This window comes from Stegostoma tigrinum, chromosome 20, assembly GCF_030684315.1.
Source record: "Stegostoma tigrinum isolate sSteTig4 chromosome 20, sSteTig4.hap1, whole genome shotgun sequence".
Lineage (NCBI taxonomy): Eukaryota > Metazoa > Chordata > Chondrichthyes > Orectolobiformes > Stegostomatidae > Stegostoma > Stegostoma tigrinum.
Genome location: NC_081373.1, coordinates 27556962 through 27573314, shown reverse-complemented (window position 1 = coordinate 27573314; position 16353 = coordinate 27556962). Strand labels below are relative to the sequence as shown.

The 16353-nt window shown below is 39.6% G+C and overlaps 1 protein-coding gene across 8 annotated transcripts in view; it reads left to right on the top strand.

The window, feature by feature from the left end:
* The window catches only part of LOC125461710 (arginyl-tRNA--protein transferase 1), a 248655-nt gene that overhangs the window by 17660 nt on the left and 214642 nt on the right, over window positions 1–16353 (top strand). For 7 of the 8 annotated variants that reach the window (XM_048550765.2, XM_048550766.2, XM_048550771.2 and 4 more), the window contains exons 3-5: window positions 3171–3233; window positions 10614–10714; window positions 13451–13699. In XM_048550765.2, the coding sequence (XP_048406722.1) occupies window positions 3171–3233; window positions 10614–10714; window positions 13451–13699 (413 nt within the window). The remainder of the gene's footprint in view (window positions 1–3170; window positions 3234–10613; window positions 10715–13450; window positions 13700–16353) is intronic. The other variant, XM_048550770.2, reaches the window with a different exon arrangement.

Genomic DNA, 16353 nt, shown 5'->3' with positions numbered 1-16353 from the left:
CCCGACGAGATGTCAGTGATGGGCCCCACTGAAGGTAATATGACGTTTTGAGGTCAAGACAGGGGTGAAATGGGTATGTATTGTTTCCCCACCCCTTTCATCCACTTGCATCATCCCCATTCTTCATCTTTACAAGAACAAGCTTCCCAGTGCTTTAGATATTGTCTACAGGATGGATGGAAAACTTTCAACTTCAACTGTTTGAAAGCCGAGAAGAAAATGATACTAGCCTCACTTGTGGAACTGGAGTATAGGTGACAATGTCATCTCTAACCTTGTAAGAGAATTGTCAAGACTCTCCTAATGCCTTTGCGAAAACAGAAGAATTAGTCTTGGTCTCAGCCACACATCCCTCACCAAGGTATTTGTTCCAAGTCAAGTTCTGGTCCATTCATTCATTAAGATCAATGCAGAAATTGTCCCAATTGTGGAATATTGTCTCTACTAGTGAAGCTGTCTCTCATGAAGGCTGGTATTGATGCAGAGATTTCAACATCATATCCAGTCAATGAATGCTGCCTTTGGGCACTTAAGGATGAGAATCTTTAACCTGTGATATCCATACTGACACCAAGATCTCTGTGTATAAGACAGTCATCCTGTGAATCTTCTATATGGCTCCATAACTTAGACTACATTACAGACCTCAAGACTCATGAAGTACCATCAATGTTATTTGGGACCAAGTCTCAGCATCATCTGGAAAGACAGGCATGCTAACATCAACATCCTTGAAGCAGTTAACAAAATCAGCTTTGAAGCCACAGTCCTCTAAAACCACTTCTTCTGGGTTGGCCACGTGCTTTAAGATGCCCGAGTTCTGACGACTGAAGCAGTCTTCGTCACTAGGTCAAGGAACTCATTTGAGCAAGAGGAAGACAAAAGAAATGCTTCAAAGACTCCCTGAAGGCTTCCCTCAAGAAATAAAACATAGATGCATAGGAGACCCTTATTTAGAAGAAACTGACTTGGAGAAACCCCTGAATGAAGGGGCACAATTCTTTGAGAACACCTGGCTGCAGGAGGATGTCCAGAGAAAGGAAATCCAATAGCCTCAAGACCAGTTCCACCTGCCAAAAACAGCTGCCAAGTGTTTGGCTGGAAATGCAACTATAAGATCGGGTTCATCAGCTATGCAAATACCCACAGAACCCAGTACCAGTGACGTGGAATTTCCAAGGTGGATAATCATACTCTAGTTCTGGAATCCAGGCCTCCAGCTTCTACAACGAGTGACACTTCCTGCAGATGCGCTCATCTAGGACATGCTGCGTTAATTAGTGCAGAATGTCCATTCTGCTTGGTAGAGTGCACTTGCCATAATCCAGTTTTTGAAAAGTTATTTATCACAATTGAATAACTTACCAGTTACTCAGTTCTAAGCTTCGTTCCCAGTTCTCTGTGCAAAGATCGGAATTCTTGCACACTCTGTACCCTTGTCGTTTTTCAACTGCCTCTCTTCTAGAGGCTGAAAAACGGAAAAAGAAAGGAGTACCCTTCCTCTCCTCAACTCCCTTACTTAGGTTTACACTCTGTTTTAGTTGCACTCCATTCTAATTGTGCATCCTAATTATGTTCATGAATAAAGTGTTGATATTTAGGTCTATGTGAACTTTTCTCATTCTCAGTAGTTTTCCACATGTTGACTAAAATGAAACTAGATACAAATCCTCTTCTGAGCTGTTGGGGACTTTAATGTTGAATAAAGTCCTTTGTTTCTTGTACAAACTCTCAAACACCAGCTCCCTTTCTACCATCAATTGCAGCCACAGAACAGAGCAGCTCCAAAATGGCGGCAGCAAAATAGGCAACATTTGGGCTCCTGTGCCTGGGCTTGTTGTCCTCAGTGTCTTTCTTTCTTTCTTTTTTCCTGTTTGCTTCTACCCCTTCCCTTTCCTCGAACTTACCCAATGAAGAGAGGTCTTTGGCAGGAGCTGGGCTCCAGATTGGCGGTGGCGCTGTCTTTCAGAGGCAGTCTGGCTGTTGAGATGGTCAGTCAGCCTGTGAAACCTGGAGCAGGACTCTCTCTTCCACTTGAGTAGACCCCTGGCAGCGGTATAGCGTGGGCTGGGAAGTCCAGAGCGGGTCATTCTCTCAGCAACATGGTATGGGTTGGTGTGGCCCGGAGTGGGATCTACAGTGGTATGCTGTAGCAGCAGTGGAGGAAAAGTTGGACTTTTTTTAAAATTCTGTGAATGGTGCTTATGTACAAGCAATGGTACACGCTTTTCACTATTTAAATTGAATGCAAAAGTGACAATAAAATATATTCAAATTATCATGATGACCGTTATCAGTTAAGGATTAATTGTATATTTTGTTACATTACTCTTTTCTTTCCAAGTTTTTTTCCTAGCACTCCTTCAGAGTTTAGTAGTGAAACTTTTCAAGGTCTTGTTCTGATGCTGTGTGTGTGCTAAAATTCTGACCTGTTCAAGTACAGTGTGTTGCATTTATGATTCCTAACTTTTCATTTTACAAGCTAATTTGAGCATCAAGTGGATCCCATCCTATTTAGTTCAGTGATTTTTGTCTGTAAAATTTAAACCATGGTAGGCGAATTGAGATTCTCTGGAACATTTAGACTGTAATTATAAACCACATTACCAAAGAAAAATAAGTAATCACAAGCTATATGTTCTTGATGCAAAGTCAAGAAAGTCATGTGCATTGCAAGCCAGTATCAAGTCAACTGAGCTAACCAATCCCTTTTTCCTTTTATTTTTTTTAAAAAAGTGGCATGTCAGACAACATGTTTGGAACTTGGAATGAACAAAAGGCAAATGAGGACTGATAGTGGTGTTAAAGAAGTAGAGCGGAGGAGAGAGTTTGAATGGTACAGAGTGATTGATTACTCTCCATACAGGCATCATCTTGTCTGGCAAAAGAACCATTTGGCCAGCTTGACACCGTGTGGATGGAATTTCTAAAAAGCCTACAGTTAATGAAGGGAGAGTAAGTCAAGTGAATTCATCATAAAAGGAAAAAATCTAGTGTTAATTTATTCTGACATTGTGCTCCTCCCAACTGACTTGACCAGAAGCTGAGCAGTTGATTATTTACCTATCTGTTGGCATATGCTGCAGAAAACTTAGTCTGTTTAGTGATGTGTGAATTTCATTCATATTATGGTTGTATAATCTTCTAAAGTACAGTTTAATCTATTTCAGGAGTGGTATGTATGTTTATAAACCCACAATGAATCGAACATGTTGTCCTCAGTATACAATAAGGTAAGAATCATGTTTACACATAGCTATCTGTATTTCCCGCTTTCTTGCTAGTTTTTCTGTATGGTGTATGAGGCACAGCATTATTGGAAATGGGTGTTTGTGGACTAGGATATGGACCTTTTTGGATACATTCTGGATTTGTAAAAGATATTTAACCTTGTGGTTTCTTGGAAAACGAAATCATTAGCTTTGTGTACTGTGATCTACCTGCTGCTTACAGAAACATGGCAGTGGAAAAGCCTTTGAAAAGACTTCTCTGCTGATTTCAGTGCAATGATACCCATGCAACAACACTTTTGAGTCTGAACTAGGCAGTTTGCAATCTTGTGTATGACCCAAAATTAACTACTTAGTATCTACATACTGTATCACTATTGAGACCATGTGTTTCTAGCTCCATAACATTGCTCGACAACTTAGCTTGTGCTGTTAAAGCTTGTCCCACAATTGTTATCTTTGGTCTTGATTATTTAACCGCACCCTTGGTCTTCCACATTTTTATAGCCTGTGCCATTACTGTGCCAAACTCTTCTGTTATCACACTTTTGTTCTTGTTAACTGAAATTAGTTAGTATTTGAACATATTAGGAGCAGAAGTAGGCCATTCAGCTGCTCAAGCTTGCAGCACCATTCAAAAGATCTGTTTATGTTTCGAATTCCAATATACTGTTGATAATCTTGGATTCTTGTCAGGCAAAGAAATTAATCTACCCACTAAAATATCAATGACCCCATCTCCAGTGTCTGAGCCAAAGATCCCTTTTGAGGAAATAATATCTTCTCACTTCTGTCCTAAAATCCTGAATTTTTAAACAATGCCTTCCAGCTTTGAACTCCCCAACATTGCCGAGACTCTTTAGCATCTTTATATACTACAAAGAGCTCCCTTCTGAACTCCCAGAGAAAGAAACCCAGTCTGGTCAAGCATTTCTCAAGACCACCTACTCATTCCAGGTGTTAATTAGTAAACATTCCCTGAATAACCTCCTTTGCATTTACATCTATCCTTTTAATAAGGCAACCAAAACTGCGCGCACTATTTGAGATGAGGTTTGAACAACTCCCGGTTTAACCAAAATACAACATTCTTTCTTTCATGTTCGATTCATCTCCTAATAAAGGATAGCTTTCCATTAGCCTGTTTAATTGCTGTATCTGCATACTAATCTTTTTGTGAATAATGCACTGAAACACCTAGATCTCTGCATGCCTTGGAATCTTGTAATCTTTCTTCATTTGATTAATCCTCTTGTTTTTTTCTATGCTGCTGGCCAAAGTGAACAGCTTCCTTTTCCCAATTTCTGCTCCATTTTGAAGAATTTGGCCCGCCCACTCAACCCATCTATATCATCTTCACCCTCTGTACTATTCATACCTATCTCTGTCATCTGCAAATTTAGTTACTATGCCTTCACTCCCCTTATCTAACTAATTAATATAAGTATAAAGAGCAGGAGCTCCAGCGCGAATCCCTTTGGGATGACTAATTATCACATTCTGAAATCAGAAAAACACCTATTTATGCATGCTGTGTTTACTGCCAATCATTTATCCATGTTCCTATCTTAACGAGTATGCCATGAACTCCTATTTTACACAGAACTTTTTTGATGTGACAGCTTGTCAAATGCATTTGAGAAATCAAAGTCCAGAAGTCTGTAGTCTTCCCTTTAGTTTCACTGTATGTTACAACTTCAAAGAATCCCAATTGATAGTTTAAATATGGTTTTCCTTTTTCATAAGAGTAGAAACTCGTCCCTGTTAACCTTCGGATTCACTAACTGTCCAGTTATAATCTGGTTGATTGATTTGAACAGCTTCCCCATGCCAGGTGTCAACCTAGTGCCCCATAGTTTCCTGTTTTCTGCGTCCTTTCCTTGGTTAAAGAAGTTATTATTTGTGGTTTTCCAGTCTGATTGAACCATTCCTGAATTTAGTGAATTTTGGAAAATTTCAGCACCAATGCATCTTATACCTCCTTTGTAAACTTTTTTTTAGAAAAACCCTAGAAATGATGTCTACTAGGACCCAGAGACATCACAGCTGATGGCTCCATTGGTTTTCTCAGAACCAGTTCCACAGTGATTGTAATTTTATCAACTTCTCTTTCCCTTCTGCCTGATTTTTGATCATCTGTGATGAAAGCATGAGCGAAATATTTGTTCCTTCCACCCACTATTTCCTTACTATCTGCTGTTAACTCCCATTCTCACTCTTTGGAAAACTGATGCTTCATTTGCTCTTTTTTCATTTATTTTTAAAGTCCTATAGGTCCTGGGAACCTAGTGTAAAGAGGACAAGTCCTTAAAGAGCTACAGACAGGTTTTTTCCACAGGGGCAGATATCTTCACTCGAGAGAGGGGTTATTTCCGAGATAGTGTGCTGCCCTCGGGAAGCAAAGTTGAGGCCCTGTGATGGATGGTTCCAACATTTGGGGGTATTCTGTTAACAGCTGATCAACATCCCCAAGCCACATGATCTTGCCCTGTGTGTGGACTATGTAGGAAATGGGACCTGTCTGTGCCAGGACTGTAGCAGGTACCCACTTGTCAGTCGTGGTTTAGCTCTGGACCAGTACTTGGTCAACCTAATGAAGAAAGCACCTCTTGGAGTTAATGCTCCATCTGGGCTTATTGATCCTTCTCAAAAAGCTTCTGCATTTCTTCAGGTAGCAATATGTCAAGAATGATTCATAACTTTTTTTTCTTTTAAGCAACACTTATGTCAGTGAGTTCTGGGTAATGGCATGAAATGTGTTTTGGTATATGGCTATACCCAAACATTATTCTTGACTGATGACTGACTAATGATCAGGGGCCCCTCTTTGACACTTGCAGCGAATGCTTTAACGATTGCAGAAAATTTTCCACAATTATTGGTTGAGAGATGACCGGATACTGACTTAACGTGCTACGTTTTATGGGAGTCAGTAAATTCCTACATGAGAAACGGAGGACTAGTGCCACACATATCCTGTTAAGTATTTCTGAACCTCACAAATGTTTTGTCCAGTTTCTCAATTCTCCAGTCTGCAAGACTGTACTTCATTACTGCTACGTCTAACCTCTTAGAATGAACATCAACTGCTTTCAGCAGCATTTGACCCTCAAAGGGGTTGGCAAAATCCAAATAGGCATGTTGCCACAATACTCCCAGGGATGTCCTGACAAGAGTGGCTGTGCATTTCAATTTTTGACAAGCCTTGCATAAGCTAGCTTTTACACACACCCTCTCACACACCCTCTCACACACCCTCTCACACACCCTCTCACACACCCTCTCACACACCCTCTCACACACCCTCTCACACACCCTCTCACACACCCTCTCACACACCCTCTCACACACCCTCTCACACACCCTCTCACACACCCTCTCACACACCCTCTCACACACCCTCTCACACACCCTCTCACACACCCTCTCACACACCCTCTCACACACCCTCTCACACACCCTCTCACACACCCTCTCACACACCCTCTCACACACCCTCTCACACACCCTCTCACACACCCTCTCACACACCCTCTCACACACCCTCTCACACACCCTCTCACACACCCTCTCACACACCCTGCGGCACAGCTCCAGTGCCTTGTATCATACGCCCAGAGGGACGACCACCCTTATTCCCCGTACACTGTCCGTTCTGAACTGTAAATGTCCATCGGCCATAACACGTGTGCTTAGGTTCTGAGTTGCTACTGTTGGCTCTCTTTTAGTACCAGATCCATTACCTGGCTTAAAACGGAGTCATTTCTGGCATCAGTCTTCTCTTAGAATCATACAGCATAGAAATGTATTTTTTGTCCGTGTCATCCGAGCCGACCAGACATCTCAATCTGACCTAGTCCCATTTTGTCCGTATCTCTGCAAGCCTTTGCCTATCATGTCCCCACCCAGATCCCATTTAAATGTTGTAGATGTAATTGTACCTGCCTCTGCCTTTACATCTGGCAGCTTGTTCCATATACGCTCCACTCTCTGCATGAAAATGTTACACCAAATGTCCTTTTAAACCCTTCACCTCTCAACATAATCCTGTGTCCTTTAGTTTTGGTTTCCCCCACCAAACGCTGCTTTCACCATGTCTACCTGCGATTTCACTTGCAAGGAACTGTGCACCTGAACCTCAAGATTTCTTTGTTTGGCAGCACTCCCCAGGGCCCTATCTTTAATTGTATAAGCCTTGCACTGGTTTGCTGTACCAAAAATGCAAAACCTCACATTTATCTAAATTAAACTTTATCTGCCACTCCTCAGCTTTTTGGCCCATCTGATCAAGGTACCATTGTATTCTGAGTTAATATTCATCACTATTCACCACACCACCTATTTTGCTGTCATCTGCAAACTAATAAACTATTCCTCCTATATTCACATCTAAATAATTTATATGAATATCAAAATGCAGTGGACTCAACGCTGATCCATGTGGCACGCTATTGGTCAGAGGCCTCCAATATGAAAAACATCCATCCACCGTCGCCCTACACTTCAAGGTAATTTTGTATCCAATTGGCTAGCTCCCCCTGGATTCCATAAGATCTAACCTTACTAACTAGTCTGCCACATGGAACCTTGCCAAGTGCTTTGCTGAAGTCCCTATAGACAATGTCTACTGCTCTGCCTTCAATCTTTGTCACCTCAATTGAGTTAGTAAAAATGATTGGCTACTCAGAAGCCATGCTGACTATCCCTCAGTTCTGGCCTTTCCAAATACATGTAAATTCTGTCCCTTACGTCCTCCAACAACTAGTCCACCACTGACTTAAGGCTGTCTGGTCTGTAGTTTCCTGGCATTCCCTTAGAGCTGTTCTTAAATAATGGCACCACATTAGCTAATCTCCAGTCTCCTGGCACACTACCCATGGCTGTTGATATCAATATCTTAACAAGGGGCTCTGCAATCTCTTCCCTAGCTTTCCATGATGTTTGGGGAAGCACCTATTCAAGTCCCAGTGATTTATCAACTGTTATGCATTTTAAGACTTCGAGCACCACCTCTGCTGAAATCTAATCCTCTTCTGAACTCTTTTTCAAGACATCACTATTTATTTCCCCAAGTCCTTCTTCCCCAGAAAATTCTAATGCAAAATATTAGTTCAGTATCTCATCCATCTCCTGTGGTTCATTGCATAAATGTCCACGCTGATCTTAAAGTCTCCCTATTGTGACAATATTGTAGCTTTGAGGTTATTTTTGTCCTTTATTTTGAAGAGAGGCTGTGAGGCAGAGGTACGGAACAGTCTATTGAAACCGCTAGAGCGAACGGTTTGAGGCCTTGAGGTTTTTTAAGTTGGAACAGTGGAGGCAGCCTGCATGGGTATGGCCAGCTCTCTCAGACCAGGATTTCTAGTTTTTCGTTAGTTTTTAGGTTTAACTTTTAAGTTGTTGTGGACTGAAATGAAAGCTGTCTTTTCCCCCTCTCCTCCAGTTATACCCAAAAGCTGGAGCTTCTGTTTGCTGGGTTACCTGTGAAACAAATGTATTTTTCTGAATGTTCCTCTTTACCAAGAGGTGCATTTATGGAATGTTACTATATTGGAAAAATTAATTAGTAATAGTTACTGTATCTCTTACTCTGTTCGGTTTTCCAGTAGTATTAAGTTATTCTAAATTTGCCTGCTTTTGGTTGTGTTTTGCTCAGTGTTGAGTATTTGACTAGTCACTTGGATCATGGCACTTCACTTTGGCGTTTTAAAATAAGAAAATGTTCAGGTCGAGGCTATCTTCTTAAAGTATTTTGAAGGGGCCTAGTCCATAACATCACTATTCTGTTACTAGTCCCTTAGTGTATTTACAGAATCTCTTTGGATTCTCCTTAACTCTATTTGCTAAAGCTATCTCATGTCCCCTTTTGCTTTGTTTTTGCCTTCCTGATTTCTCCTCCCCAAGTAAACTTCTACTGCCTTGTACTCTTCAAGGATTTCACTTGATCCCAGCTGTCTATTCCTGATATATGCCTCCTTTTTCTTGACCAGAGCCTCAATTTCTCTGGTCATCCATCATTCCCTACACCTACCAGCCTTGTCTTTCACACAAACAGGAACATATCATCTCTGAACTCTCATTATCTCAGTCTTAACAGCTTCCCACTTCCCAACCATCCCTCTTACCTGTGAATAACATCCTTGAATCAACTTTTGGATCTCCCAGAATAACCTCCCTAAGTATGGCCATAATGTTCTCTTTAACTGAAAATGGCCTCCTTTTTTTGCCTCATTTTTTTTTCTATCTTTCCTGTAGCATCTGTACCCCAGAACATTAAGCTGCCAGTTCTGCCCATATGTGAACCACGTTTCTGTAATAGCTGCGATATTCAATCTTCCCAACCATGCCCTGAGATCATCTGACTTGCGTGTCAGGCCGCTTGTATTGAAATGAGTGCAGGTTAATGAATCGGTCTTATCTCATCTGCCAAGCTCTTGTCTGTATTGACTATTGGACGTGCTCCCCTTGTCAACTGTACCAGCCTCAGCCTTTGTTTTCTCACTATCTCTTTGGTTCCCACCTTGCCCCCTTTTATTGTTTAAAGCCTCCCTAATAGCATTAGCAAATACCCCCCCTCCCCAAGGAAATTAGTCCTCTTCCAAGTCGGGTAAAGCTCATCCCTCTTAAACAGGTCATTTCTATCCCTGAAGAGATCCCAATGGTCCAAAAATGTGAATTCTTGCTCCCTGCACCAACTCCTTAGCCACACATTCAACTGTCTTCTCATATTCCTACTCTGACTAGCCTGCTAATAGTCCAGATATGACTACCCCCCGAGGATTGTGACTTGTGCACTGTCACTGGCTCATCTCCTGTTGGGGACAAGTAAGGAATCTTTAACACTTTACTAGGTTGTCCTTCCTTCACTCAAGGGCAGCCTGTACAGTGTAGCTGTGTTTGCATATCACTACCGTGCCTGTACTTTATATAGTGTGAGTGCGCTGAGACAAGTCAGAGCCCATCTCTGAAGCAGACTGGCTGCCATTGAGCAGTTTACAGTGTAAAAGCTGAAGATTGTCATGAGGGGACAATAATCTTTTAGCAGAACAAAGCAGCAGTCATGTAAGCAGTGGTAAAATTTCTTCCATGCCAAAAATGATATTGAAGGCCTCCTTCTGCAATTGGGTATATATCATTGTTAAACTAGGGAGAGAGCATGAAGCAGACATCATTGGCCTCAACACCCCATTGAGTAGGGTGTGCGACAGCATTGTAGCAATTTATGTTCTTGAGTAATAAGCATAATGACCTTGATGAAATCATCCCCAAGACTGTGAAATATCAAGAGAACGAATACAGCATTAGCAACAAATTACTTCTTATTTTTGATTTGTATTTTATTGTAAATTTTATCAAAGCATGATCGTGCTGTTATCCTCCCAGATGTCATGCTTTGGACTTCAAACTTTCCAAATCCTCAAAGAAAGTATTGAAGACAATGACACGGTTTCTTTCTAAGGGAGAGGTAGCAAAAGGAACTGATGGTAAGTACTGCTTACTGCCAATTGCAATTCTAATAAATTCAGTCTGATACTTTTACACAATTTCTGACAAAGGAGATAGGTAATTTAGTTTTATTTCCCCCCGGATTTCTGTGTTTTAGAAGGCAGTGACTTGCATTAAGGCACAATTAAAATCATGGGTGCTGGTGAGATATTTGTATGTCATTGACCACTCTTGTGTGGATCAGTGTATTCACTGAGGAGATCAAACTCATTCTAACACTGCAGGGCACTCAGTGAAAACAGGTTATTTTCCAGTAGGGATTATCAGTGATTACCAATGGAATCCTGGCCGACCTTTCCTGTTCTTTGTGCACATCCTACTAGCACCAAGTACAGGAATATGAGGCCAGTTGTTGTACCACGATCCTTTCTTTGTTGAGATCATTATCTCTGCTCAGATGATAGTGAAGCTGGGAGAATCCTGATTCTATTTAACTAATACCATGCCATGTCAGTCAGTACATCATATGGGCTGTCATTTATAAAGGTAAGATGAGGCTATTTTCACTATATGATTAGAACTAACATTTCTTATATTCCTGAGTAAGTGTTAAACCTAGGTTATTGCTGCAACTTCACATTTCAAAATTATGTCCTTTATAAATAAAGTTAAGTAAGCCATTTGGTTTTGTTAATTTAGTTTGGTTGCCACAACAAAAATATACTGTATTTCTAACATATAAAATAGAGCTATTTGCTGCTCCCAATTGTGAGTGAGTTACTATTCCAGATTCAGTTTACTGAATTCATTGGCGATGACCTTTCATTCCTTTTCATTTCTAAGTTAACTGGGAATTTTTAGGTGATAATTTCAGAATAACACAAAGAATAGAAGTTTGATGCAGTGTTTAGGTAGGGGATAAAGCTGCTGTTTTGTGTGTTGTCAATCACTTTTCACATTGAAAAAATACTAGTTTAGTGGAGGGGAAAAGAGAAAACTAGACAAGTAATATCCTGTGGATGAAACAGAACCACCTTCACAGTGCTAGCAAATTTCAAAGTTGCCTCTTGGAGGCCGAACACCAATTTTCTTATTCAATACTACTGACTAATATCTAATTTTAAATTGTCAATTTTTCATACCAAATAGCTGTGTGTTTACCACTGTAGACCTAGTGATGGATAAATAAAATGTGAACCTATTTGTCATATAGTGTATCCTATTTATTTGTAGCTTTCACAGATTAATTGTTTTTTTTTGGTAGTCCAATTGGCAAAGCAACAGTGAAAACCCTAGAACACCATTTAATTGAAAACAAAGTTAACTTATTGTCTTTGCCAAGGATTGCATCCTATTTTCATCCTGGTTTTGGAATCCCTGCTATCCTGCTGACCTTTGGTGTCCTGTCAGTTTTCAAATTTTCAACTGACATCAGTTCAGGAACCTTTTCAGGGAGCGTGACCTAAATCACTTCAGCATGATGAAGTACTTCTGACATCGCCTTGGTCAAGTTTTAGTCTTAAGGTTCTGTACTCTCTCCTTGAACTCTTTCATCTGTGGTCATTGTTTTTATACATCTACTTCTTCAAATCCTTTTAATCAGCTTAAATGCTTGTCCCAGTAAGTTAGATCATTTAAGTACAATGTCATTCTGATAAATCTAATGTTTGGAGAGCACTGCATCCTCTCCCAAGCTCAGTATATCCTTTCCAAGGTGTACACCAAAAATGATTGCAGTACTCCAAATGAGTTTCACCAATACCCTCTTTATGGCTGGAATCTTCCCCTCCTTTTCCTGCTACCTTGAGTCAAAGGCCAACGTCCTATTTGCCTTGATACTTTTTTTGTATCTATGTATTAGCTTTTAGTGATGGTGCTTGAATAGCCACTTTTCTTGGCTGTTTCACATTATCTATCTGCCCACTCAATTAATTTGCCCATGTTCCTTCATAACTTCAGGCTCCCAATACTACTTAATATCTGATAAAATGAGGTATGAAACATCAGCTTTCCTGCTCCTCTGCTGCTTGGCCTGCTGTGTTCATCCTGCTCTACACCTTGTTAGGAACTGCAGATGCTGGAGAATCCATCATTTCTGATACAATTAAGAGGGTACATACACTCTATCCTTTTGCCTCTAACTACTTAATCAATTACCACGCTGCAAGATTGTATCCACCTTTTTGCTACTCATTTGTGCAGAACCTTGTTGAAGAATTTCTGGAGTCTATCTAGAAAACTGTCATAGGCTCTTTTATGTTCCACTGTGCTATCAACCTTCTTAAAATGATCTGAGGTTATTCAGATATAATCTACCTTCTTGGATGTGTCAGTTAGATACAGTTTGTTGGTCAGTGACAGTTGTGCTGTGCCATGCTCCTTTAATGTAGGCAAAACAAAATTATGTTGCTTTTAATATTTATTCATGCAAGGGAAGCTGAATAAACCATGTCAATATTTTGCCTGGTGTACCATGAAAGATACAAGTTGGTAAAACTCACCAGGCAAAATTGTTTTTAGTGTTTACCATATTAAGTTAGCAGAAGTGAAACAATTCCCTTCATGGATTGTAATCAACAATGGTATGAGGTGATCTCATCACTGAATTTGCTAGTATAATTAAATATACATGTAAGTAAAATTTTTCTTTGTTTAATGAGAAGACTGAGTTATTAGTGTCAAAACATACATTTAATGGAAAATTTAAACTTGTATGCACCACCTACCTAGCTGTAGAAATCCACCATATAATTATGTTTTTTCATGTGTTAAAGTTGAACCCATGGATTCTCACAGTGAAGATACTGGAATTGATCATCCAGCTGTTCCCTATCACTCAGAAGTCAGTATAGATATCGAGAAACCTTTGAAGATTGTGAGCCTTGAGGAATTACCTCAGTCTGCTGAAATACAGGAAGAACCCCAACCAGATGTTGCTAATGACAAAAGAGAAGCAGGACAAAAACGTGCATCTTCAGAGACCAGTGTTTCCACTGATTCATTTAAATGTACTCCTAAGCCAGGTAGGTTTTAAGAATTTGAATGATTTAGTCGAAATTGTCATGCAAGTTTCTTGAGGCAAGCTATGAGCTGCTAATTTTTGTGTACAACTCTTTAATCTGTGCCACATTTCCATAACTAAAATGGAGTCTGGTGAATTGAATTGTTTGAAGTGTCTCTGTATTTGTTCCCTTGCTGGTTAGAAACTATGAAGAAAGTATAAACTAATCTTATTAATGTTCTTGCCACTGTGTAATGTATCTAGGATTTTTTTTGATGTATGAAAGAGGCCACATGGCTGCATTTTTCTTTTGTTTGTGAAATCTTTTATTGTTTGTTCAAGCCAGGCTTGGTCAATAGGGAGGTAAGTTAATTTGTCATATTCTAATATTGTTACATAGGCCTCTGGGATTTCAGGAATCACATTTTGCTTTTCTGGCTACTTATAATTAAGATTTGCAGATTCATGGTGACTGTGCAAAGTCGAAGGGTTGTTTCATTACCCGTGGTTAAGCTAATCCGGAGCTTTTATTTGTATTTCATGAATTGTATTCTGTGATATTGTAAATCCTGAATCAGTGACCCTTGGTGATAAGGTAACTACACTCAAAATCGGTGCTACTTTGTTATTCAACTAAATTACACAAAGTTCTCATCCTTTTTTAAAAAAAAAATTCCCTTTCCAGCTTTTTGGTTATCTAACTGACCTAAGGTATCAGAGAAGCTTGATTTTTGAAGCAGAATTTTTCATTATTTAAAGTTCTTGGTTTTCTTGCCAAAAACGAGTTGTGGATTAGATGGAAAAAAAAATGTATGGTCCAACTTATGTACTTGTCTAATTATCGGTGTGGAAGCTAACGTGAAGTACGGCTATTAAAAGCAGTGCAGAACACCCCCAAACTTACCTTTCTGAAAAAGTTACTAACTCCAGAACTAGAGGGGTAGGGAAAGAAAGAAAATAAGAAGTAAGTTTTTAGTTTTGAATTTGATTTTGATTTTCATTTGATGCAAATACATGTTGAAATTTGTAATAACTTGAGGAAATTTCAGTAGTTGAGATATGAGAAATTGCCTCTCCGATCAGTGGTATTGTTTACATGATCACCTTGACTTTGAATGCTCCAGCATCTTTGGAAACAGAAAGCTGTTGTTAATCTTAAAAATGCATAACCTTTTTTTAAATTTGAATATTGGAATAGACTTGAATATTGCTCTTCAATCACCAACATAGTGAACTGGACAGTTTTTCCTAAGCGAGTGTAGGAAATGCCCATGATTCTGTGCGGTTTAGGATTTTAGATTTTATTAAAATCAACAGCAGGTGGCAGCACAGTACAGGAATTTTGCCTAAAATTGGAATGAGAAAGATAGAAAATTTCTACTATTCTTGTATGTTGTAACAACCCTTTTTTTCAAAACGGAGTATACAAACAAGTTATGGATTGATTTCTTAGCTTTTGCTGTAAATATTTTTAAATAGAGTTCCTCCCCAAATTGATTTATTATAATGTGACAATGGAGTATAATATTACATGCCCTTGTCGAATGAATTACTTGCAAACTCAACCTCTTCAGTGCAGTTTGAAAATCCAAATAATTACTGATGGTAACAATTCCAAACATTTTCAACTTGTTTTTAGCACTGCATGTTGCTGTTGTGTTATCCCAAATAATACATGGAATAGTTAATTCTATTCCTTTGCCAACTCCTTTTGTAGCTGCTAAAGCTGACCTGATTTATGCTCTTTTTGTCTCTTTTGGGCAAGATCTGTTTTGTGGCTGCCTGCTATTGGCTTTTTGTTAGGCTAGACTGTTGCTGAATTTAGATCTTCAATTTTACCAGAGCACCCTGGCAATGACTCTGAGGTCAAATCAGTGCCATCATATTGTTATGATCACAGATGAAACTAATATAAATTTAGCAGTCTGTCTTGAGACCACTTTTTTTTATTTTAAGGTAGACAAGATTTTGAGATATTTGGCTCTGACTGAGAGTTAATCCATAGATACAGCTGTTCTGAACAAAGATAACAAGGTGTTGAGCTGGATGAGCACAGCAGGCCAAACCGCATCAGAGGAGCAGGAAAGCTGGCATTTTGGGCCTAGACCCTTCTTCAGAAAGGCTCAGTCTAGGCCCGAAACGTCAGCCTTGCTGCTCCTCTGATGCTGTTTGGCCTCCTGTGTTCATCTTGCTCTACACCTTGTTATCTTGGATTCTCCAGCATCTGCAGTTCCCATTATCTCTTATCGATGACAGCGTAGCCTGCTCTGTGCTAGTTTGTTTTAACTCCATTTTATTTCAAATCTCACTGCTTTTAAATTAGTTTATCTTTTAACTCCCAAAACAAATGATCTCTAATTTAATTTGTTTACTGATATTAGAAACATAGCCTCTTAAGCACTGTGACCTCAATGTTTTAAATGTAATGGACTTCAATTTACATTAGTCCCATTTTGTACAGTTAAGGTTAATTTTCTAAGCATAAAAATAATATACTAAAATGCATGAGCCATGAAATAGGTATTTGCAGAAGTTAATCAAGAATCAATGTGAATGATCACTGCAAATTCCCATTGATCATAGAATAGAATCATAAAATCCCTACAGTTTGGAAGCAGGCCATTGAGTCCACGCCAACCCTTTAACGAACATCCCACCCAGACCGACCCCTACCCC